This window comes from Geotrypetes seraphini, chromosome 7 (assembly GCF_902459505.1).
Source record: "Geotrypetes seraphini chromosome 7, aGeoSer1.1, whole genome shotgun sequence".
NCBI classification, from domain to species: Eukaryota; Metazoa; Chordata; class Amphibia; order Gymnophiona; family Dermophiidae; genus Geotrypetes; species Geotrypetes seraphini.
The window spans coordinates 128,550,680-128,574,214 of NC_047090.1; the positions used below are offsets into that span (position 1 = coordinate 128,550,680).

General features: G+C 42.8%; 1 protein-coding gene across 10 annotated transcripts in view; it reads left to right on the forward strand.

The window, feature by feature from the left end:
* C7H14orf28 (chromosome 7 C14orf28 homolog) overlaps positions 1 to 23,535 on the forward strand; it is a 54,767-nt gene that overhangs the window by 21,721 nt on the left and 9,511 nt on the right. For 9 of the 10 annotated variants that reach the window (XM_033953453.1, XM_033953455.1, XM_033953459.1 and 6 more), the window contains one exon: positions 11,094 to 11,183. The exons of the other annotated variant lie outside the window; for it this stretch is intronic. In XM_033953453.1, the coding sequence (XP_033809344.1) occupies positions 11,094 to 11,183 (90 nt within the window). The remainder of the gene's footprint in view (positions 1 to 11,093; positions 11,184 to 23,535) is intronic. 10 annotated transcript variants of the gene reach the window in all.

Genomic DNA, 23,535 nt, shown 5'->3' on the forward strand with positions numbered 1-23,535 from the left:
ACAGCACTGGTTGCCATACATGAAGAAGGACACGGTACTACTCGAAAGGGTTCAGAGCTTTGTTATTGAACTGATGGTTCCGCAAGCCAGCGTCATACTTGAGCGCAATATGTGCACTGCCTAAAGATTTAAAGTGACCTTGCACTTGGTAATGTCTGTACCGGGTTCCATGGATGATGTTATAACCACATGTAAGAATATATGCCTGCTGTCCTTGGAGAACACCTGCTACAGGTAAGTATCTTTGCTTTAAAGTTGCTGAAAATTCCTCATGCTAAGCTTCTTCCATTATAAATACTCTGGGGTGTTCCTCAGCAGAAAATTTAAATCCCTGTGCTGCATAGAAAAATGTAGCTATATAATGATAAGCTAAAGGATGGATTTGAATTACAATGTAAAAATCTAGCTGTGGCCATATTGGATGGCCACAGCTAGATTTTAACATTGTAATTCAAATCCATCCTTTAGCTTATCATTATATAGCTACATTCATGTCTTTTTTTTTTCCCAAACATTGTGAAAATTGGGCTTAAATAAAGGAAACTATGCTCTAAAAGGCATTAGTAGAACCTAAAAACTAACTTGTACATTATTACAGTACTTGGAATAATGTAGTAGCCTTCCTTAGGGTGCTTTCTGAAGCCCTGCACCCCACATGAAAACACATACAGGAAAGGTTCTAGTCAGGTGTGTAAAAAATAAAACAAGCTGGGAGAATACCCTTATGCTCTCTTTCTGACCACTATTATCCTCTAGAAGGATGGATAACGAATAGGAAATGTGTATGCTCAGAAGCACCTATGGCATTCTTTTTTAGCAAGACATATATTCAGACAAATGCCATATATAAACTGAGGTAACTTTATTTTTCTCCTAAAAAGGGAGGGGGGGGGAAAGGTTAACTCGAATATAAACTGAGGGTTTACTTTCAAGTACCTTGCCATGGCAGGCTCTGCACCCTGTCCCTCCTCCCTCAACTGATGCCTTGCAGGTCTGCCGCAGGCCTAGCATAAGCCCTGGTGGTCCTGCAGTGAATCGGGACAGGAGGGATCCCTTCTGCTTTCTGTCCTGACTGATTCTGAAACATCACACCTCCTTCCCGCTTCCCAGACCTCTAGAAAACCTACCTTGAAAGCCCTGGTGGTCCATCGGTGAACTGGGACAAGAACAATCTTCCTATGTTCCTATCCCTTGCAGAGCCACTATTTAAAATGGCTACCACTAGTTCCCTTGGTCTCGCAAGGTTGCCATGAGAACTCGTGGCAGCCATTTTAGATAATGGCTCTGCAAAGGATAGGAATATTGCTCCTTTCCCGGTTCACTGCTGGACCACCAGAAGGTCTGAGAGATAGGAGGGAGATGTGATATTTCAGAATCGGCTGGGACAAGAGGCAGAAGGGATTCCTCCTGTCCCGGCTCACTGCTAGACCACAAGGGCATATGGCAGGCCCGGGAGAGGCCTGAAGCAGGTCCAGGAGGGGGCGGGTTGGCGCTAGCTCTAATATAAACATAGAGCCCCATTTTTGGGCTGAAAATTCTTGGGTTATATTAAAGTATAGACAGTATATATATACTAAATTGTTAGTTCAGTATTGCTTTGATAAGGAATGTGGCTGTTGAGCAAACTAGATGGACCACACAGGTCCTTTATCTGCTGTCATTTACTATGTTACTACATTACATCTCTGTAAGCAATGTGTGCACTGTTGCAATAGTGTTGCTGTTTGGTTGTTTCCCTGTAGAAGTCTATGAAGTTTATGTTTTGCACTCAACTTGTCTTTTGGTTGTCATGCTCTTTGCTTGTTTTCTACATAGCATTTCCAATTTTAATTCTCTAGTTGCTGCAGGTATCTGATCTTCTGTTTTTCTCAGCCTTTCAATAAAGTTTTTTTGACTAATAAATGAGGAAATCTCTTTCTATAGTTGCCTTCCCTTTTCAGTGTTGCTCCAATTGTCTCCTTGCAGCCCCTACTGTTTACTTTATCTCAGTGTAAGGTGAATGTGCTCATTGGCAGTTAAGTCTCTGACCCTTATCTCCATTCCTCATTTCATGCATGTAAAGGAAGCCATATTTTTCTGTAAACTTCTCACTTGTATATTGGTCTCTTCCTGGCCTTTTAAGTAAGATTTATTTTAAAAAAAGGTAAACTCATCTTCACTTAGTCTGGTGACATTGGTATAAGCTACAGGTAGGGTGGTGGTAGATGCTCCCAGTGAAGTAATTGCTTCACCCTCACTAGTACGCTGACATAAGGTTCTGACCCCATCTTCTGGTATTACAGTATGTTCTCCTTGATAGTGCATCAGCATCAATGTTTACTCTTCCTGTGTGGTATTTCATACTGAAGTCATATGTAGCTGGTGCAGCAAGTAGCATTGAGCTTGGCTATAGTCGGCACATATAATATGTAAGTGGATTGTTCTCGGTGCATACTGTGAATTTGGCACCATATAGATAGTCATGGAATTTGTCTGCTACAGCACACTTTAATGTCAGGAATTCCAGATGGTGAGCTGGATACTTCTTTTCAGGTTCAGATAATTTTCATCTGGCAAATGCGACAGGCTTCATACCCTCTGGATACTCCTGGTACAATACCTCACATAACTCTTCTTGGCTAGCATCTGTGTGTTTGAGGGTACTAAGCCATCCTTTCTGACTACTCTTCCGAGCAGAGCTTCTTGCCGCCAGAGATATGATTGAAGTCTTCAAAATCCTGAGTGGAGTAGAACGGGTACAGGTGGATTGATTTTTCACTCCGTCAAAAATTAGAAAGACTAGGGGGGGGGGGGACACTCAATGAACTTACAGGGAAATGCTTTTAAAACCAATTGGAGGAAAAAAAAATTTTACTCGGAGAATAGTTAAGCTCTGGAACGCATTGCCAGAGGATGTGGTAAGAGCTGATAGCGTAGTTGGATTTAAGAAAGGTTTGGACAAGTTCCTGGAGGAAAAGTCCATAGTCTGTTATTGAGAAAGACATGGGGGAAGCCACTGCTTGCCCTGGATCGGTAGCATGGAATATTGCTTCAACTTGGGTTTTGGCCAGGTATTAGTGACTTGTATTGGAAACCGTGAGAACGGGCTACTGGGCTTGATGGACCATTGGTCTGACCCAGTAAGGCTATTCTTATGTTCCTCTTTTTGACATGTGCTTCTAAATCGAAAATACAAGTCAGACCCACTCTTCAGTGCCAAATGTGCTTTCTAATGCTTCTAGGCACTCCTCAGCTGAGGCTTGGGGTTTTTTGGCTTTTACTGCCCCAAACATCTATAGAGCTGGGCCCCTTAGGCTTTTGCTTACTCCCCTTACTCCCATTCCTGCACCATCTGGGTAGCTTTCTCCATCAATTTTCATAATCATCTTCTCCTCCAGGTACAGAAAATCTGCCTGAAAAAATTCCTAACCTCTTATAAATAGTGTTTTCTCGGGGCACAGAACAGTCAAACTGTAAACATAACTTTTCATTCTCAGGGACAGTCAGAGGTGAGTATAACATTCCCAAGGATTTGATTTCACAGCAAAAACCTCTGTCCTCATAACAAACATTTTACAGTATAGCAAAACCCTGCTCTCACAAATCTTTTATAAATATATATATAAAACATAGAAAATGACGGCAGAAAAGGGCCACGGCCCACCTAGTCTACCCACTCTGATGACCCACCCCCTAACTTCCTCCATAAAGAGATCCCACATGCCTATCCCATTTTTTCTTAAAATCTGGCACGCTGCTGGCCTCAATTACCTGTAGTGGAAGATTATTCCAGCGATCGGTGAAGAAATATTTTCTGGTGTCACCATGAAATTTCCCCCCCCCTGATTTTCAACAGATATCCTCTTGTTGCCATGGGCTTTTTAAGAAAAAAGATATCTTCTTCCACCTCGATACGGCCCGTGACATATTTGAACGTCTCGATCATGTCTCCCCTCTCTCTGCGTTCCTCGAGTGAGTATAGCTGCAACTTACCCAGCCGTTCCTCATACGAGAGATCTTTGAGTCCCAACACCATCCTGGTGGCCATTCGCAGAATCGACTCAACTCTCAGCACATCTTTTTGGTAATGTGGCCTCCAGAATTGTACACAGTATTCCAGATGGGGTCTTACCATGGATCTGTACAACGGCATTATGACCTCGGGCTTACGGCTGACGAAGCTTCTATGGATACAACCCATGATTTGTCTAGCCTTGGATGAAGCTTTCTCCACTTGATTGGCAGTCTTCATGTCTTCACTAATCATCACTCCCAAGTCTTGTTCTGCTGCAGTCCTTGCTAGGGTCTCACCATTTAGGGTGTAAATCCTGCATGGATTTTTGCTGCCAAGGTGCATGGCCTTACATTTCTTGGCATTGAAACTTAGTTGCCAAGTCTTTGACCAATTCTCCAGTAGGAGGAGGTCCTGCGTCATACTGTCGGGCACTGTGCTTTTGCCTACTATGTTGCATAGTTTGGCTTCATCGGCGAATAATGTAATTTTACCTCGATGCCCCTCTGCCAAGTCTCTTACGAAGATGTTAAATAGGATCGGGCCCAAGACCGAGCCCTGCGGCACACCGTTGATCACCCTCTAAAGTCTACCTCTAAGCCAGTCCTTAACCCATGCAGTTAATGTTTCACCTAATCCCATCAAACTCATCTTACTCAATAATCTGCGGTGTGGGACGCTATCGAACGCCTTGCTGAAGTCCAAGTACACGACGTCCAGGGACTCCCCTATATCAAGCTTTCTTGTTACCCAGTTAAAGAAGCTGATCAGATTTGATTGGCAGGACCTTCCCTTTGTAAATCCATGTTGATGGGGATCTCGTAGATTCTCCTCGTTCAGGATCGTATCTCCCTCCATATCCGTGGTTTCCGTATCTGCTGATTCACTTATTCGCAATTTTTCGGCCACTGACTCTGCCCCCCCAAAAATTACATCATCATTAAAGTACTTTTTCCTTTTACTGTACCGTACTGAGCCGATAAAAAAGTTTATTGCTTACCATTAACTCAGAAAATCGCTGCTTATAAACTTTCTCCCACAAATTCACTGCTTCCATGCTTCCCAGTGTGCACTGAGAAAAATGCTGGGAATCGTGGTGAGCGGGAACCTCCAGAGGCTTATCGCCCTCCTGCTGCTCCTGCTCGGGCAGAGCCGAGCTCAGAAAGGTGCATCCCCCTCCCCCTCTTCCACCATGGTGCAGTTACTGGCATCATTTGCATGTCGGAGCGTTAGAGTTTCCCAGGGAATCGCTTGTTGCAAGTCTTTCTCAAGCTACTGTGCAATCGGGAAATCTGAAATGGAGTGCTCACTTTGGATACCGGCAGAAGCTTTTCCTCTGTCCTGGTCGGAGAGGTTCCTGCTAGAAGGAGCTTTTCTTTGCTCGGGTTCTCTTCTGCTTGTTGCTTTCTTGGTCGGGGTCGAGGACTGATTGGTGATTGGAGCTCAGTTTGAGGAAAAGCTGTAGCAGTAATAGTAGCTTGTTTCAAAAAACTGCAAATAACATTCGCGGTTTCAATACAAAAACGAGAGCTTTTTCTAAAAACCGCAAATAATATTTAAAAAATTATTCACTGTTTCCCATATTCGCGTCTATGTTATGCCCACATCTCCCACGAATACGGAGGGAGAAGTGTAACATGTCCCTATTGGGACCCATCAGGGCTACTCCAGGACTTAGTAGAGAAACACCGATCTAGAAGAGCAAACAGAGGGGACAAAAGAGGACTGAAAGAAATGGAGAATTGATGTTTTGGACTGGGAAAAGAGTGGCTGAGAGGAAGTAGGATCATGGTGAACAGAAATGAGGGTGAGAAGTGGAGGAGAAAGTAAGACTAGAAGAAATTGGGATGAGAGAAACTGTAGAGAGAAACCTTGGAGAGACATATACATGAAGGAAAAAATAAATGATGATTGCATGGAAGGAAGACTGGAAAAGAATCTTTTAAAAGAAGGAACTCGAGGACAGAGTACAAAGATCAGTTCTCTGTCTCTACTTGAAGTTGAAACTACAGCCATAAAGATTAGAAAAAATTTTAAGCTTGATTTCTGTGCCAGCTGGGTTGGATCAGCACAATAGCTACAATATATTTTGCCTTTCTCCTCCAGTTTTATAGTCACCAGAATTAATATGTTATTTTACTGGAAGGACATAGGGGAGCTGGAGGTGATTGTACCAGTATTTGATGTCTCAGTCTGAAAAATATCTTTAAAATTTCTTCTCTTTGGCAGCTCTGAAAAATCAGAGACCTATGATTGAGTCTCAAATTGAAAGGGAAATAATAACACCATCTCTCTTTTCTCACAAAAATAAATCATTTCCTTATTACATCTTATGGGAGACAGTGGTGTTGGACTAAGTGGGTTCATTGTGCTGTATCGTCCCAAGGAAATAGCATGGTGTCAGCAGGAAGAGGTTACAAGAAAGTTGGGTGGCGTTTGGAAGGAAGTAAGGGCAGGTTGGCCAGGTGCATGCAGATTTTTTCTCATGTGAGCAATAAGTTCTAAAACCCAAAAATGTTCCAGATTTGCAAGTATTTTTCTGAGCAACCATGTAAAATCTGACTGACACGTGCTCAGCTTAGAGGGAACATAGGGTAAGGGGTTTACTGCCTTCTAACTATATGTTTCTTGGTTTGGCTTCCTCTTGGCTCAACTGCTAAGCTCTGGCTTTCCATTCTTATTCCCAGCACAGCTTTGCTCAGGGTAGCTTTTGGGGTATATGATCTGTGTGGCTGTACAGAGTACCATGAATAAGCGGAGAGATGGGGGATTGCTATAGTACGTGTCATCCCCCATATCCTTCCACGTCATGTGAGCAAGGGATGAGGGGGATAATGGTGCTCAACAGAGAATGGAGGAGAAAGAAGGGGATGTTTGGTAAATTGAGAGAATAAGAGGAGATACTGGAGTCCACTAATAAAGGAGGGGGGCATTGTGCCAAAGCTCTTATCCATCAAATGAGGTGCTAATTTCCATTTTTGCAGGGCTAATTCAGCTCCCCAAGCCAACCACTTAATCTGTGGCCACTAGAGCTTTACAGGTGGACTGGCCCAGAGTGGGCTGATATGAATGCATACCTTTGAGTTCACTCTTTCTCTGCTCAGCATGTGCTCTTTGGGATTTTCTGTCTGAGGGCAGAAAGCAGAGCATGCAAATGTAGACCTAGGAACTGTGGAACAACTGATTGCTGAAATTCCAATATTTGTGCATGTAGGTGGTTGGAACATCTCATAGGGCATTTTTGGATGTGAAATTCTATTATATTTCTGTCTCTGAGTTCTACATATGAATGGTGTCTAGGACTCTGGGAAGGGGGAGCAGGAACATTGAACATTGCCAGGAAGCGTGGTGATAAAAAAAAACAACACATTGAAATGTGCGATGAATCTGCTTAGGAGGTATTAGTGAGCCTAACCTTTAGGGGGAGAGCACCTAATGGGAGTATGAATTAATAGGAGGCAAGTCAGGTCAGGAGAGAGTGTAGCATGGGAGAGTAGAGCAGAGTAGGTAGTGAGAAGGAGATATTAAGCATCCTACCCACAAAACAAAAGTCAAGCTAAATTGGGAGAAAGACGTGAGATCAAAACAAGATGAGAGGAGAAAGAAGACAAAGTAGGGAGGAATTGAGAAAGAAGTGGGAATCTGAGAGAGAAGAAAGTGGTATGTATGGTTAGGTAGGGAAGAGGGACTACTGAGGATTGACTGGGAGGGGGAGAATATGGGTTGTATAGATGGGCCAGGGTGAACTAGAAGGCATAGCATGAGTGTGGTGTGGCTGGTAGTTGGGGTAGGATGGTAAACTGTGGAAATGAGTTGAGTTGGAGAGGAAAAGAGACTAGTGGGACTTGCAGTGTTTTCCTTAGCATTTCTTTTACCACAAGTCCTCCCTGTGTGTGCACTACCTGCTGTGCTTTTCATTTAAAAGACAGCTTTATCAGTTCTGTTCACAACCCACTATGCTTTAATTTCCTTTCTATGGATGTGGTAATGTGTGCTGAGTTGAGTACCCCCCCCTCCCCCTCCCCCTCAATCATTTTGAAATGTTGGCTCCAGTGACAGCGACAATTCATCCAAGAGGTCACAAAGAATCCCAGAAAAATATCCAAAGAACTGCAGATCTCTCTAGTCTCAGCTAAGGTCAGTGTTCATAACTCCACCATAAGAGATTGATCAAAAATGGGATTTTTGGATAGCATTAGTTTCTGCCTTACTACTCTCCTGAGATTAGTATCTGTGCTCATCTCCCATTTGCAAAACATATACCTGGATGATCCTCAAACTTTATGGCAGAATATTCTATGGACAGATGAGTCAAAGTAGAACTCTCTGAACAACAAAGGTTCCACTGTGTCTTTTGACTTATAGTAAACACCATTGCACAGTAAGAACATCATACCAACATGGTGGTGGTAGGGTGACGGTGTAGTGATTCTTTGCTGTCTTAGGAACTGAAAAACTGTACTAGACAGTTCTTAAGGAAAATGTCCAGTCATCTGTCTGTAATTGGGGTTATACAGCAAGAGAATGATCCAAAATACAAAAAAGTCAACATTTGAATGGCTGAACAGAGACAAGATTAAAGTTTTGGATTAGCCTGATCTGACTTGAATCCAATGGAAATACTGTGGCAGGACCTGAAACAAGCCATTCATGCACAAAAACCTATAAACGTGTCTGAATTAAAGCAGTTGTTCAAAGAAGAATGGTTAAGATTCATTAACAGTGATGTGAAGGACTGATATCCAATTATAGGAAGTATTTGGTTGCAATTATTGCTGCCAGAAGTGGCGCAACCAATTATTTAAGGGGGCAATCACTTTTCATATGGGTGTTGGACAACTTTGTTCCTTAAATAAATTAAGTAATTTAAAATCTGTCTGTGTGTACCCAGGTTGCTTTTGTCTCATACAATATTACATTTTGTTTAAAAATCAGGAACTTACTCAGTGTGACGTATGCATCATAGGGGAAATCAGGAGAGAAGAAAAAACATTTTCCTGTCACTATACATATATGCATACTTAAACAGTTTCCTCTTGTTCTTTTAAACTTTCATTCAGAAGTAACACTGCAAGTGGACACCGTATGCCTTCATTTGCAGCTAAATGGGGACCCTCCCCCTATTTTATACCTCCATAGTCCTCATCCTCCCAGCACACCTATCCTGGTTATGTCTGTTAAGCCTACTACTGGGGGACTTACACCAACTCTAATCTGGAACCCTGCAATTGTAGGCCAGGAAACCAGCCACCAGGTGTAATCCTTCAGGCCCAGATTCTCAAAATTTTAACACGGTCACTAAACTGGTTTCCGACAGTTTAGCCTGCATGCATTTTAGCAGCGGATCATCAAAACGGTTTATCTCTGTCTTTAGCGTGCTTTCTAGCAGTCTCTAACACTGTCATGCAATTAACTGTCTCTTCAACATTAAAATGAGCATTCCGGTGGATTCTTTAAAATCACCGAGTCATTTTCTAAGAGCAGTGTCTGCTTTTGGCAACAAAAATCAGTGACTGGTCCATGGGTGCTGATACAGTGACAGAGATGCCCACTCTGTCCTACTGCCACACAACACCCCCCCCCTTGCAGCAGGAGAGATGTCCATGCTCTCCTGTTGCCATACAACACCCCCCCCCCCGCCTCTGACCCCTCTCCCCTATACCTTGAATTAGATGGCTGACCAGAGGGATGCCTACTCCCTCCAACCCACTGGCCCGCTTCTTAAAAATGGGTCTTCCCCTTCTCAGTGCATCCTGGGATTCACCGGGGAGGGTCCTGAGGCTCTGATTGGCCCAGGTTGTTTAGGGCCCCTCAATCAGAGACTTAGACCCAGGTTAAGCCTTAAACAATCAGAGCCTCAGGACCCTCCCCGGTGCATTCCAGGATGTACTGATTTTGAAGAGGCCCATTTTGAAGAGGCTGGCCAGAGGGAGTAGGCATCCGTCCAGTCAGCCATCTAATTCAAGGTACTGGGGAGAGGGATCGGAGACAGAGGGGGTGTTGTGTGGAAGCGGGAGAGTGGGCATCTCTCCCGCTGCAGGCAGGGGTGTGTGTGTGTTGTATGGCAATGGGAGAGAATGGGCGCATCTCCTGCTGAAGGGGAGGTGGGCTTGTCTGCGTGAGAGAGTGGACATCTCTCCTGCTGCTGGGGCGGAGGGTTTGGTTGGCAGTGGGAGAGATTGAACATCTCTCCCGCTGTTGTATTTTTGTTTTTGCATTTTTCCTCTCATGTGCACATCACTATTACCAGCGATGAGCACATGCAAATTTAGCAAGTCTTCGCTACTCTCTGCCTACTTCATTTACATGAGCATTTTTTGGGAGAATGACTCACTTTTTTTAATTCACTACCAGAACGGCTGTGATAGAAGTCTGTCGTTTTTTAATGTTTTTTTGAGAATCTAGGCCTAAGTGATTACCTCTACTTCCTCTCCGTCTCTCTGCCACTCAAGGGTGCCTGACAGTAAATGCTGCCTCTGCAGCAGCCCCAGCTGGCATAAATGGAAGGCCAAGAAAGAACCTGGGACTTTCTTTATGGCAATGCTTAGCATTTTCTTACTGGGCTGACTTTCAATAAGTAAATGTGTGCAAGTATAAATATTTATGGTTAAGGGTTTTTTTTTAATGGGAGGGGGGTGGGGGTTCTACCTTGCCAAATTAATTTAAGCCCCTTTTTTATTTATATTTTTGTTATCAATTGGGACTTCCTATAGGCAAAATAGTTGGAAATGTATGAATAGACATCCGAAAGATCAGAGTTCTATGTCCTTGCAACATATGTATGCATGTGTACAGATAAGCCACTGCTTATCTCTGGGGGTAAATAGCACGGATTTGCTACTTTTTGGTTCCTGCCAGGTATTTGTGACCTGGCAAGGCCAACTTTGGAAATAGGCTTCTTGACTTCATGGACCTTTGGTCTGACATGGTATGCTAATTGTTATGTTCCTTTATGACATTCATAAATGTATGCTTGTGAAACTGTTCAAACCACAGGTTTGATTTGTAAAACAAAATTTGTAGTAGAGCAGTGTGGTGAAATGAATTTAGAGGTGTGAGCATGGAACTGGTCTTCTGAACTACACATAATTGTGTGTTTCAGTCCCCTTCATGAAATACCACATGGAGATCTGATTCAGCTGGCAGTGGATGAACTGTTCTGTTCCAAGATAGAACTGTGTAAAGAACATGGGTAGGTGCACACAGTATATGGCTTTCAAAATACACAGTATTTTAGTCACAATACAGGCATTGGTATTTAAGTTATTCAGTATTACCATGCAGTTCTGCATAGTGTAAATCAAGAAAGAGGATTAAAAATCATAATTATATATTTTATCCATAATCTTATTCTACTCTTAAGTTGCTGATCCTTGTATGTTCCAAATTATTTATTCATTTATGGCATTTGATTTACCATCAAAAATATCCAACGAAATGGTTCATAAATACAAGTTCAGCATGATAAAAATCCAACCTACTCAAAATAACTAAGAGAATATTCTTCCAAGGATTTGTACTTTGTGAAGACAATAGTTCATGCCCAGTGAACATTTATTTTCCTGGCGCAGAGTGCAAATAGTAGTAATTTTAAAGGTTGATTGACAAGATGGATACCTGATTCCTGCCTGGCCCTATATACTCATACAGTGTCCAGTCTATATATAAGTATGTACAATAGGACAGAAATCTGCTGGGCATTTGGCTACTAGCAATCATTAAGTTTTCATTAGAAGGTAGCTACACAAGTATAAAGCGTTAGTGAATTTTCTGTCACTTTGCATCTTTCTTTTTTAACTTGGTGTTAGAAGAGCGAAGGGATTGTCTGATATGGATTTTTTTTAATTGCACATCAGTTTCATCTGCAGCATCTCTTTTTGGTCTCGTCTACAATATGGTCTACAACAGCCACACTTGACTGTCTCACCAGCAACCATATACTTTTTTTAACCTTTAGACACGCATTTAAAAAAAAAAGAAATAAAGGTGGATTATATGAATATGTACCTGAAATTTTATTTTGATTTAGCAGTTTCTTCCTGTTTCTTTTGGACTTTAAGCTGAATTGAAATTGGACATGTGGATGCTATATTACTATATATACTTTCATTCACATTTATCTGGACTCCCCTCCATGTAGACAAAACATCATATAAACAGTCCTTAGCCAGTGGTCACAGTTTGGCTTCCTTCAAAACATGTCACTTATTCACATTTAATCTATATGTTATAGCTGAGATTATCTCTTCCATGAGCTTTAAGTGCTGCCTTTTTCACATCCCAAATACCAGCTAGACCAGTGTGTTGCAAACTAATCTTGGGGCTGTGGCTGGAGGGCACCCTGAAATGCACAGATGTCCTCCAACCGTGGCCCTGAGTCTCCTTTTACTGCTGGTGAGGGGTGTTGGAGAAGGATAAGAGGTGCCGGCGAAAAGGAGAGGTGCAGGCACCAGCTTACTGATTACAGTAACTATAGCCGGTGCCAGGATCTCTCCTCACTGGCATCTCAGAGCACACCTGAAATTCTCCGGGGCACACAGTTTGCGATATACTGAGCTAGACCAAGAAGAAGCCTAGCCTGGGCATTGAATCCTAGTCTGATATATGGCAGTACTATGAAGGTTACCTCCCTCCTACTTTTGATTTTAGGGTTCTAATTTTTGCACTATGCAAGTTACCACCTCCTTGCTTTTGGGTTTTAGGTTCTGTCATGCTGTGCTGTTTCCCTTTTGTTTTTAAGGTTGCAACTGTCGCACTTTGCAGGTTACTTCCCTCCTGCTTTCTTAGGTAGTGCAAAAGTCATCTGACAGCTGTTTTGAACTGGTGTACTCTGCTTGGTTTCCATCCTCTTGCCCTTTAGGGATCTGGTGAGTTAATCCTGCTCTTTTTTGAATTCCAGCCCTGTTTTGCTTCCACTACCTCTTTCAGGATGGCATTTCAGATATCCACCTTTTCTGTGGGAAGATATTTCCACTATTTCTTTTGATTTTACCTTGTTGAAGCTTCATATTATGTCCTCTGGTTTTACAAGTTTATCTTATTTGGAAAAAGCTTGTTTGTTAATAAATACCTTTCATGTAGTTAGAGGAGATATTATATGTACCTTCAGGGTTTACTTAGTTAGGACTTCTAATCTTTTACATGTCTTCTAATGCAGATCTCGTACCATTTTGATTGCTTTTCCTCAGGGAACCTTACTGTACTTGCACTTGATTTTTACTGTTGTAGACATAGGCCCAGACCATTTAACAAGCTTATGCTTTTAGGGTTGCATGTCGATTAATAATTTTATTTGCACAATTGCAATTAAAAATTGCACGATTAATCGCAAAGCATCCCACCTTGCATTTTTTCCTGTGTAAAACAGCAGATGTAAATTTTCAAAACTGACATAATCTAGGTGGAAATCTCGGTGCGTCTTATGTAGCAAAGGTAGAAAAAAATTTACCACCCCCCTGTACCGTTTAAAAACACCCCTTCCGCCGCTGCACCTTTTTAAAACACCCCGCCTGCTGCGCCCCCACATGCCCGCTACACTTTTGTTAAACACCCCCCTGCACGCCCACCGCCGTCAAACCTTTTTAAAACACCCTGCCCACTGCGCCGCCACGCGCACCTTTGTTAAACACCCCCCCATATGCCCACCGCACCTTTTTAAAACCCCAAGCCACCCGCCATCCGCAGCAACTTATTGCAAATAACCTGGTAGTCCAGCGTGATATCTCCCTCGCTAGCTGTCTCCTCCTATTTCCCATCCAGCGGCAGAGAGGACAGGAGCAAAGCTTTCCGCGCTCCTGCTTTAGCCACGCTGCTTTCTGAATGGCTGCAATCAGTTCTCGCGAGACTCGCGAGAACTGATCGCAGCCTTTCAGAAAGCAGTGCGTGCCAAAGCGGGAGCGCGGAAAGCTTTGCTCCTGACCTCTGCGTTCTTCTAACCTCCGCACCGCTGGTTGGGAAATAAGAGGAGACAGCTAGCCAGAGAGGAAGGGATTTTAAAAGGTACCGGGGGGGGGGAGGGGATGTTTAAAATACCAGGACAGCCGTCTAGGGAGGGAGGGAGGGATTTTAAAAGGTACCGAGGGTAGGGGGATGTTTAAAATACCAGGATAGCCGTCTAGGGGAGGGAGGGAGGGATTTTAAAAGGTACTGAGGGTAGGGAGATGTTTAAAATACGAGGATAGCCGTCTAGGGGAGGGAGGGAGGGTATGGGGTGGTATGATTAAAAAAGGTACTGGAGGTACGTGAGGGGTATTTCGCCTGCCGGCCACTAGGCCAGTCTGCCTGTCACTAGGCCTGCGTCCTTTGATCTCACGTTGTCAGTTTTCATTTCAGTTCCCAAAACTTTTAGTGGGTTTTAGTGGTATGTCTGATGCCATAGGGCCATTTCAAGTACTAACCCCCGCATAGTGTGTGTTCAGTGCCTTGGTCCTGAACAGCATGATTTTGCTTGCCCACTCTGTTCTAAGCTACATAAAAGATCATTCAAAGCTAAAAAATTACAGTATGAAAAATTTTGCAGGTCATACTCATTGAAAATGGCGAGAGTCACCGACAAACATGCTTGAAAGCAACTCCAGTATTACCACCAGTACCGACAACTTTGATGTCTAGTTTAGTTTATTTGATAGACCGCATCAGTGTTGTCTGCACTGGGAGAACCATGTAAAACGGCTAAAAAGTATAAGTATACTTCCCTAATAATGCTGCTTCAGCATCGTCTCAGGCATCTTCACCTAAAGGTTGATGCACCGATGAGAGATCGCTATCCTTGCAGTTGGTGTCACCTCTTAAGCACGCCTTAATACTGAGGTCACCAGTGCTTCAATACATGACTAATGCGCTTATGATGTCTGTGCAAGTGCAGGTTATGGTGCCATCTCTGTAAGAACAGCTTACCATGCTGATGCAGAAAGAGCTGGGCCTGCGTCTATTACCAGCTTCAACTCAGCCCAAGCACCACCATTCATCTTCATCAGAGTATTGAGCTCAAACACATGGATGTTGACTCACATTTACATGGAGAGAACGCAGTTCATCTCATTCTCGACACTCATCTCGACATGTCGAGATGGCTCTCCTCTCGTTGGCTCTCTGTGTTCTTCTGGATGTCAACATTCATCTCAATGCTCTTCTGGATGTTTACATCCATCTAATCGAAGTATGTCTCAGGAGACATAAGAACATAAGCAATGCCTCTGCTGGGTCAGACCTGAGGTCCATCGTGCCCAGCAATCCGCTCACGTGGCGACCCAACAGGTCCAGGACCTGTGCAGTAAACCACTATTTATACCCTTCTATCCCCTTTTCCAGCAGGAAATTGTCCAATCCTTTCTTAAACCCCAGTACCGAACTCTGCCCTATTACATCCTCTGGAAGTGCATTCCAGGTGTCCACCACATGGGTAAAGAAGAACTTCCTAGCATTTGTTTTGAATCTGTCCCCTTTCAACTTTTCCAAAGGCCCTCTTGTTCTTTTATTTTTTGAAAGTTTGAAAAATCTGTCCCTCTCTACTCTCTCTATGCCCTTCATGATCTTGTAAGTCTATATCATATCCCCTCTAAGTCTCCTCTTCTTCAGGGAAAAGAGACCTAGTTTCTCCAATCTCTCAGCATATGAGAGGTTTTCCATCCCTTTTATCAGAAGTGTCACTCTCCTCTGAACCTTCTCGAGTAACGCCATATCCTTCTTAAGGTACGGCGACCAATATTGGACACAGTATTCCAGATACGGGCGCACCATCGCCCAATACAATGGCAGGATAACTTCTTTCGTTCTGGTTGTAATACCCTTCTTGATTATACCTAGCATTCTATTCGCTCTCTTAGCGGCTGCTGTGCACTGTGCCGTCGACTTCATTGTCATGTCTACCATTACCCCCAAGTCCCTTTCTTGGGTACTCTCATTCAATAACATGCCTCCCATCGTATAGTTGTACCTCGGGTTTCTGCTTCCCATATGCAATACTTTACATGTCTCAACGTTGAACTTCATCTGCCATCTCGTCGCCCATTCTCCTAGTTTGTTCAAGTCTCTTGCAATTCTTCACAGTCCTCTTTAGTCTGAGCTCCACTAAATAGTTTGGTGTCGTCCGCAAATTTTATTATCTCACACTTCGTCCCTGTTTCTAGATCATTTATGAATATATTAAATAACAGCGGCCCGAGCACCGAGCCCTGCGGAACACTACTCGTGACCCTCCTCCAGTCCGAGTAGTGGCCCTTCACCCCTACCCTCTGTTTCCTTCCCGCCAACCAGTTTCTGATCCATCTATGTATATCTTCTTCCACCCCATGGTTCTTCAGTTTCCGGAGTAGACGTTCATGAGGCACCTTGTCAAAGGCTTTTTGGAAATCTAGGTATATGATGTCCATGGGGTCTCCTCTGTCCATCCATTTGTTAATTCCTTCAAAGAAGTGCAATAAGTTAGTTAGGCACGATCTCCCCCTGCAGAAACCATGTTGGCTGGTTATCAGAAGTTCGTTTCTTTCAAAATGTTCATCGATGTTTTCTTTTATCAGAACCGAGGTCAGACTCACCGGTCTGTAATTTCCCGGGTCACCTCTTGATCCCTTTTTAAAGATGGGCATGACATTGGCTATCTTCCAATCCTCCGGGATCACGCCTGTTTTCAGGGATAAGTTGCAAATTTGCTGCAGTAGTTCCGCTATCTCCTCCTTTAATTCCTTCAGAACCCTACAGAGCCTTGCATTGATGGCTGTGATTCTGACTTAACTCTGCACACTTCCAGTGATTATCCAGAGTTGTCAGTGGAGGAGGATAATAGTGTATATTTAGACCTATCTCCTCTTCATACTGAATTGCCCCTGGAGAGTCTGTCTTTCACTAAGTTCATTGGGCAAATGGGGCAGGCTCTGCCAATTAAAATGGAATCTGACACTCAATCTCAGATAGAGTTCATGGATGCATTGGATTATAAATAGTTGCTTAAAGACTGTATAAAAGTTCTTCTACATAATCCTGTGAAGGAAACTTTAAAAACTAGAAAAATCCTTTTGCATGTATCTGTGGCTCCATGCAAATTAAATACTCTTTACCAGATTGTCTTCTCCTGGATTTTTATAAGACACAGCTACCACACCAGTCTCTAGTGGTAGAATCCATCCTGAAAAAGTCTAATACTTCCAGAACTTATGCCAATACTCCTCCTGGAAGGGAAGGTAGAACTCTGGATAAATTGGATGGAAGATGTTTCAAGAATACATGCTGGCAAACAGGATTTTGAGGTGCAATTTTTACATGACTCAAGTCTCTCATCCAAAAGCTGTCTTTCTATGATCAGTACATTCTATCTCAGCATCTTTCTTCATACCAACATCTAATGCATGATCTCCTGGAGACCAGGAAATACATGATGCATTTGACATCACCTCTTGTGCCTCTGCTGTCTCAACGATATGCAGACGAGCCTGGCTCAAAATCTTTGATCTAGATGGCAATGTTCAGGACCATCTCTCTAACATAGCTTGTTTAGGGATGATTTATTTGGAGATCATATAGAGGAGGCCTCTCAAAAAATCAAGAAACATATAGATTGCATGACTACTTTGTCTTCTTCAAAGTCTCGCCAGTTTCAGCCACCAAGAAGATATTCTAGCTTCTCGAGGTGCTCTGTGTATTACTCAAAGCAAAAATATCACCAGCCTTCTGCACCTACTCGCATAGTGACTTGGATGCCGTAAGCAATAGAGGCAGCAGAAAATTTCAGCACCAGTTCAGTCAAAACAGCAACAGTCTTTTTGTCTTCTAGAAAGTATAACCAGTATATCTTATCTTCTACCTCACTTTGCCTATAGGAGGTCAACTTCTACATTACCATCAACGCTGGACTCTAACATCAGACCATTGGGTTCTACAAGTTGTCAGTCAGGGATACACTCTTTCTTTACGAAAATAAACCTCTGTATCATCCTCCAAAAGAGTCTCTTTTCTATTCCCAGCAGAAGATCCTTCTGCAACAAGAGCTCTCAGCCCTTCTCCAGCTCAATGCCATAGAACAAGCTCCTCTGCAGGAGAGGGGCAAAGGGTTCTACTCCAAATACTTTCTGATACCAAAAAAGACCAGAGGTCTCCATCTAATCCTGGACCTCCATGCTGTCAACAAATACTTAGTGAAGGAGAAGTTTCACTGGGATCCCTCTTACCCCTCTTGGAGAAATGCAGCAGGCTCTGCTCTTTGGATCTCAAAGAAACATACACACATATTTCAATCCTACCGGCTCACAGAAAATGCCTCCGGTTCTGAACAGAAGCATGTCATTTTCGATGTAAGGTGCTTCTTTTTGTCTGGCATCAGCATCAAGGGTTTCAGTGTTCTCTCCAGAAATTTTTTCCAGCCAGGTGGGGTGGGGTTTGGAAAATTAAATGTGTACTATTTTTATTAGTTAATTGTTATTAATTACTGTATTTCCAATGCTCAATATGACTTTGTTTTTTAAGGTTTGACACTTAGGCAGTGTTCCAGTAGCATTTAAGCCATCCTTGAAAAAACGTATTCCAAATAACTACGGCCAGTATCAAACCTTCCATTTCTTTCAAAACTACCGTACTTGAGAGAGTGGTATTGAACCAATTTCAAAATCATGTTGAATCAGTTAATGCTTTGCATCCCCAGCAATCTGGTTTTTAAGACATAGCACAGAGACAGTAGTTCCTGCCTTAGGGCTCCTTATACAAAGCTGCGATAGCAATTCTGCCACAACAAATGCACTGAAGCCCATAGGAATTGAATGGACTTTGGTGCATTTGCCATGGAAGAATTGCTACTGTGGCTTTGTAAAAGGGGCCCTTACTGAGTGAACTGCATAGTTACCTAGACCAGGGGTAGGCAATTCTGGTCCTCGAGAGCCACAGGCAAGTCAGGTTTTCAGGATATCCACAATGAATATGTATGAGATGGATTTGCATGCAGTGCCTCCTTGAGATGCAAATCTATCTCATGCATATTTATTGTGGATATCCTGAAAACCTGACCTGCCTGTGGCTTTCAAGGACCGGTATTGCCTACCCCTGACCTAGACCAATGTTTCTCAACTTCTTCAAGCCAAGTACCCCTTAAGTCTAACAAATACCAACCGAGTACCCCAATCCAAGCTCCGCCCCTGACCCCACCCCCATTATAATAGTACTAATTGTAATGCAATTTCTTCCATTCATTTTTATATACACACATATAATCTTATTAATTCATAATGGTTAACCACAAAATTTTTTTAAAAACCCACAAGGCATACTGTATGCAGAGAAAATGTTAATTATCATTTATATTTGTTTTATTTTTCAAAGAGGTCAAGGCAGATGTGAAGACATATGGAAGTGTTTCCAAACTTGGTGTGCTCAGAGGAACAAAGATCTGAGTGCAGCAACGATCTCGGTGATACTTGCCTTTCTCCAGGAAGGTCTAGAAAGGGCCTTGAGATTGGTTCCCTGAGATTTCAGATAGCTGGGCTCTCCTGTTTTGGGCCTAGGGTCAGTATGAACACCCTTGCTGCACATCTTGATATCACCAGATTTTTGAAGGGCGTGTTGCGACTCCGCCCTCCAGTATGTCAGCCTTTTCTAACATGGAATCTTAATTTGATTCTCCGGGCACTAGCAAGACCATCCTATGAGCCTCTAGATCCAGCTTCCTTAATAGATCTTAGGATCAAGACAGTGTTTTTTGAGGTGATCATTTCTTCTCAGAGTGTCGGAACTTCAGGCTTTGTCCTACAGCGATCCTTTTCTTGGGGTATGGACCTTGCACACAGTTCTCTCTGTCCTGCCAAAAGCGATTTCAAGCTTCCACATCAACCAGGAAGTGTGTTTGTCTGCCTTCTCACCCTCGGGGTCGAGAAAACTGAATAAGGTGTTAAGATCCTTGGATATGCATAGACTCTTACTTCGGTATCTAGAAGTTACAAACAAATTCAGGTTGTCAGATCATCGCTGTTCTGGCGGGTGCAACCCGTAAGGGTCAGCCAGCATCGAAAGCCACTATTTGTGGGTGGATCCATGTAGCCATTTTATCCACCTGTGTCAGCAGTGAAAAACATTCACCTGTTTCTGTGAAGGTGCATTCCACAAGAGGAGTTGATTTCTCGTGGACGGAATCTTCGGCTGTCTCCCCATAAGAGAACTGCAGAGCTGCCACTTGCTCTTCTCTTCATTCATTCATTAAGTTTACAAAGTAGATATGGCGGCCAAGCAGGATTCCACGTTTGGATCCTCAATTCTGATGGCAGGCCTATCTTAAGGGACTGATCTGTTACATCCCACAGGTTCAGGAATGGAGTGTTTGTCGTACTAGAAGGAAAGATTAGGTTCTTACCTCAGTCTTCTTTGTAGTAGACATACACTCCATTCCTGAAGCCTGCCCTGTCAGTGAAGAATTCGCCAGCTTCAATGATACCTGAAAATCTTGGGTCTTTGGTCTATTCTCGAGAAGAATAGAAATATTGGTTACTGCACTGAAGTATCTAGGCACTTTCTATACATTTCTTCCATACTCTTAGTGCAGGTTGTGCTCAAGTTGGTGATTTGTTTGTTTTTCATCCTGTTATGTTTTGCAAATATTTGAATTTGATTATCTGTTATATATTTACTGATATGTTTCATGCTAGCAGAACAGACATGTTTTCTCGGTGAGTGTACCCTTATCCCTCCTCCTTTTGTTTCCTATACAGGGTTGGCTACTTTGATATGCACTGGGGAGTTGAAGGATAGCTCAGAGGCAAGAGAGGAGGAGCAAAAAAGTATGCAAATGAAGCTTCCTATAAGAGTTCTCGTGAAAAGGGATTGACTACCCATAGGTTCAGGAATGGAGTGTAACTACTAGAAAAGATTATCGAGGTAAGAACCTAATCTTTCCTACTTCTTCATTATATGCGCAACACCCCCAGTTGCTGTTAGGAATGATGGGTATGCCAGGATGTTGCTATCCGGAGGAGATAAAGATACTTCTGACCTCAAAACTAAAAGTGCTGCTCCTCCGCTTCGCTTCAATGCCGGGGAAACTTCTAGTCAACTGCGGGGTTCTGGCTGTGAAGTGCTCAGTTGTCAACTAGTTTGAAGGAAGAACCTTGGCTGTTGGGAGAATTGCCTTAACTTAATTTTTTACAGTGATGAGAGAATGAGATAAGTGTCTTCCTCAGCCTGCATCACACTGCCATCTTGACTCCTCCCCATCCAGCAATTCTTATTTGTCGTTGATCCAGACATTTATGTATTCTTTCGATCTTCTCAGACTGGGAGAAAGAGACTAGCGGTGTGCCCCAGGGCTCGGTACTTGGGCCCATCTTATTTAATATTTTCATCAATGACCTAGAAGAAGGAACATCCAGTGAGATCATCAAGTTTGTAGACGACACAAAGCTATGCCAGGCAATCAGATCGCAGAAGGATAGCGAGGAACTCCAGAGTGAGTTGTGTCAGTTAGAGAAATGGGCGGAGAAATAGCAGATGAAGTTTAATGTGAAAAAGTGCGAAGTAATGCATTTAGGCAGAAAAAACAAGGAACACGAGTATAGAATGTCAGGTGCAAATCTGGGTAAGAGCGAACAAGAAAAGGACCTGGGTGTACTGATAGATAGGACCCTGAAACCGTCGGCACAATGCGTGGCAGCGGCAAAGAAAGCAAATAGAATGTTAGGCATGATAAAGAAAGGAATCATGAGTAGATGGAGAAAGTTATAATGCCGCTTTATAGAGTACTGGTCAGACCACACTTGGAATTCTGTGTCCAACTTTGGTCTCCCAACCTAAAGAAGGATATAAAACTGCTGGAGAGGGTGCAGAGACGAGCAACGAAGCTAATAAAAGGTATGGAGAACTTGGAATATGAAGAATGACTTAAGAGACTGGGATTGTTCTCCCTTGAGAAAAGAAGACTGCGAGGGGATATGATCGAGACTTTCAAAATACTGAAAGGAATCGATAAAATAGAGCAGGAAAAAAAAATTTTTACAATGTCCAATGTGACACGGACAAGAGGACATAGACTGAAGCTAAGTGGGGACAAGTCCAGGACAAATATCAGGAAGTTCTGCTTCACAAAACGAGTGGAAACCTGGAATGCTCTCCCAGAGGAGGTTATTGCGGAATCCACCGTTCTAGGATTTAAAAGCAAACTAGATGCCCATCTCCTTACGAGAGGCATAGAGGGATATGGGTGACTAAAATTACGCCAGGTGTACACCTGGCTGGGCCTCCGCGTGTGTGGATCGCCGGACTTGATGGACTGAAGGTCTGATCCGGAGATGGCAGTTCTTATGTTCTATATTAAGCTTTATCACTTTTTTCATAAAATAAAAATATTTTTTAAGCAGAAGTCAATAGTAGGAGATATTTAACACCAACATGATTTCATGTTTTACCATGTTGCTGTGTCATAGGCCAATCTTCTGTAAATACAAAAATCATGTTAAAAATAGAAAAAAGAATATGAAGTCCTACAATTAAATAACTTGTCCAACATCAGTACAGACCAAAAGGTTCATTCATACATATCATTCAAAGATAGCCACAGCTTTTTTATTTTTCAAGAAGTTATTAATCCCTCTCAAACAGAATCGCACGATCTTCAGCAAACCAATCGGAGAGCTGGGCTATACCAAAATCATCCATTCAGTTTCTTTATTGAGGCCCACAAGAGCGATAGAGCGCAATGTAAAGATCCAAAATTTCTTCTCGACTGCTAATTTCCTTACAATCCCTGATCTTCTATCCATCCTTTCATCTTACTATCTCTTGCAAAATCAGTCTTGGCTACTTAGGGGTCCTTTTATCAAGCTGCGGTAGGGGGTTTAACGCGCGTAATACCGCACGTTAAACCGCCTGCCGCACTAGCTGCTAATGCCTGCATTGAACAGGCATTAGTTTTTTAGCCGGCCGTGGGGGTTAGCGCGTGATGAAATGGCCGACGCGCTAACCCCGCTAGTGCGGCTTGATAAAAGGATCCCTTAGGCTCCTCACTATGGAATGCCTTGCTACTTTATATCCATTTTGAAACCTCCTACACAAGATTCAAGTCTCTCCTCAAAACTTACCTGTTTACAGAATCTTTTGGACCAATTGCCATCTTTTTGCCAGGTACGTGTTACCTGGATTGGCCACTGTGAAAATGGGATACTGGACTAGATGGACCATTAGTCTATTCTTATGTTCTTATGATTCATCTTGTACCCTCCCTCCTTCTGTGTCTTGCACCCTGCTTTTTTTTCTTTTCTTGATAATATTTAGAAATAAAACAAAGGAAATAAGATAATACCTTTTTATTGAACTAGCTCAATGTATTTTATGATTAGCTGTCGAAGGTAATAACTCCTTCAGATCAGAAATAAGCAAATGTTGAGAAATATTAGTATTTATAAGGAAAGCAAAAAACTATCTCGGTAACAGTTTCATAGGAAGGAGGTGGCGGGGGGGGGGGGGGGAGTAAGTAAGTAGGAGACAAAGAGGTAACAGCAGTTTAAGTTTCATTGTAGTGTGAAAGGAAGCCAAAGTCTTTGTTAAGTCCTGTCTGGTGGGTATCAAAATATTTCATCATT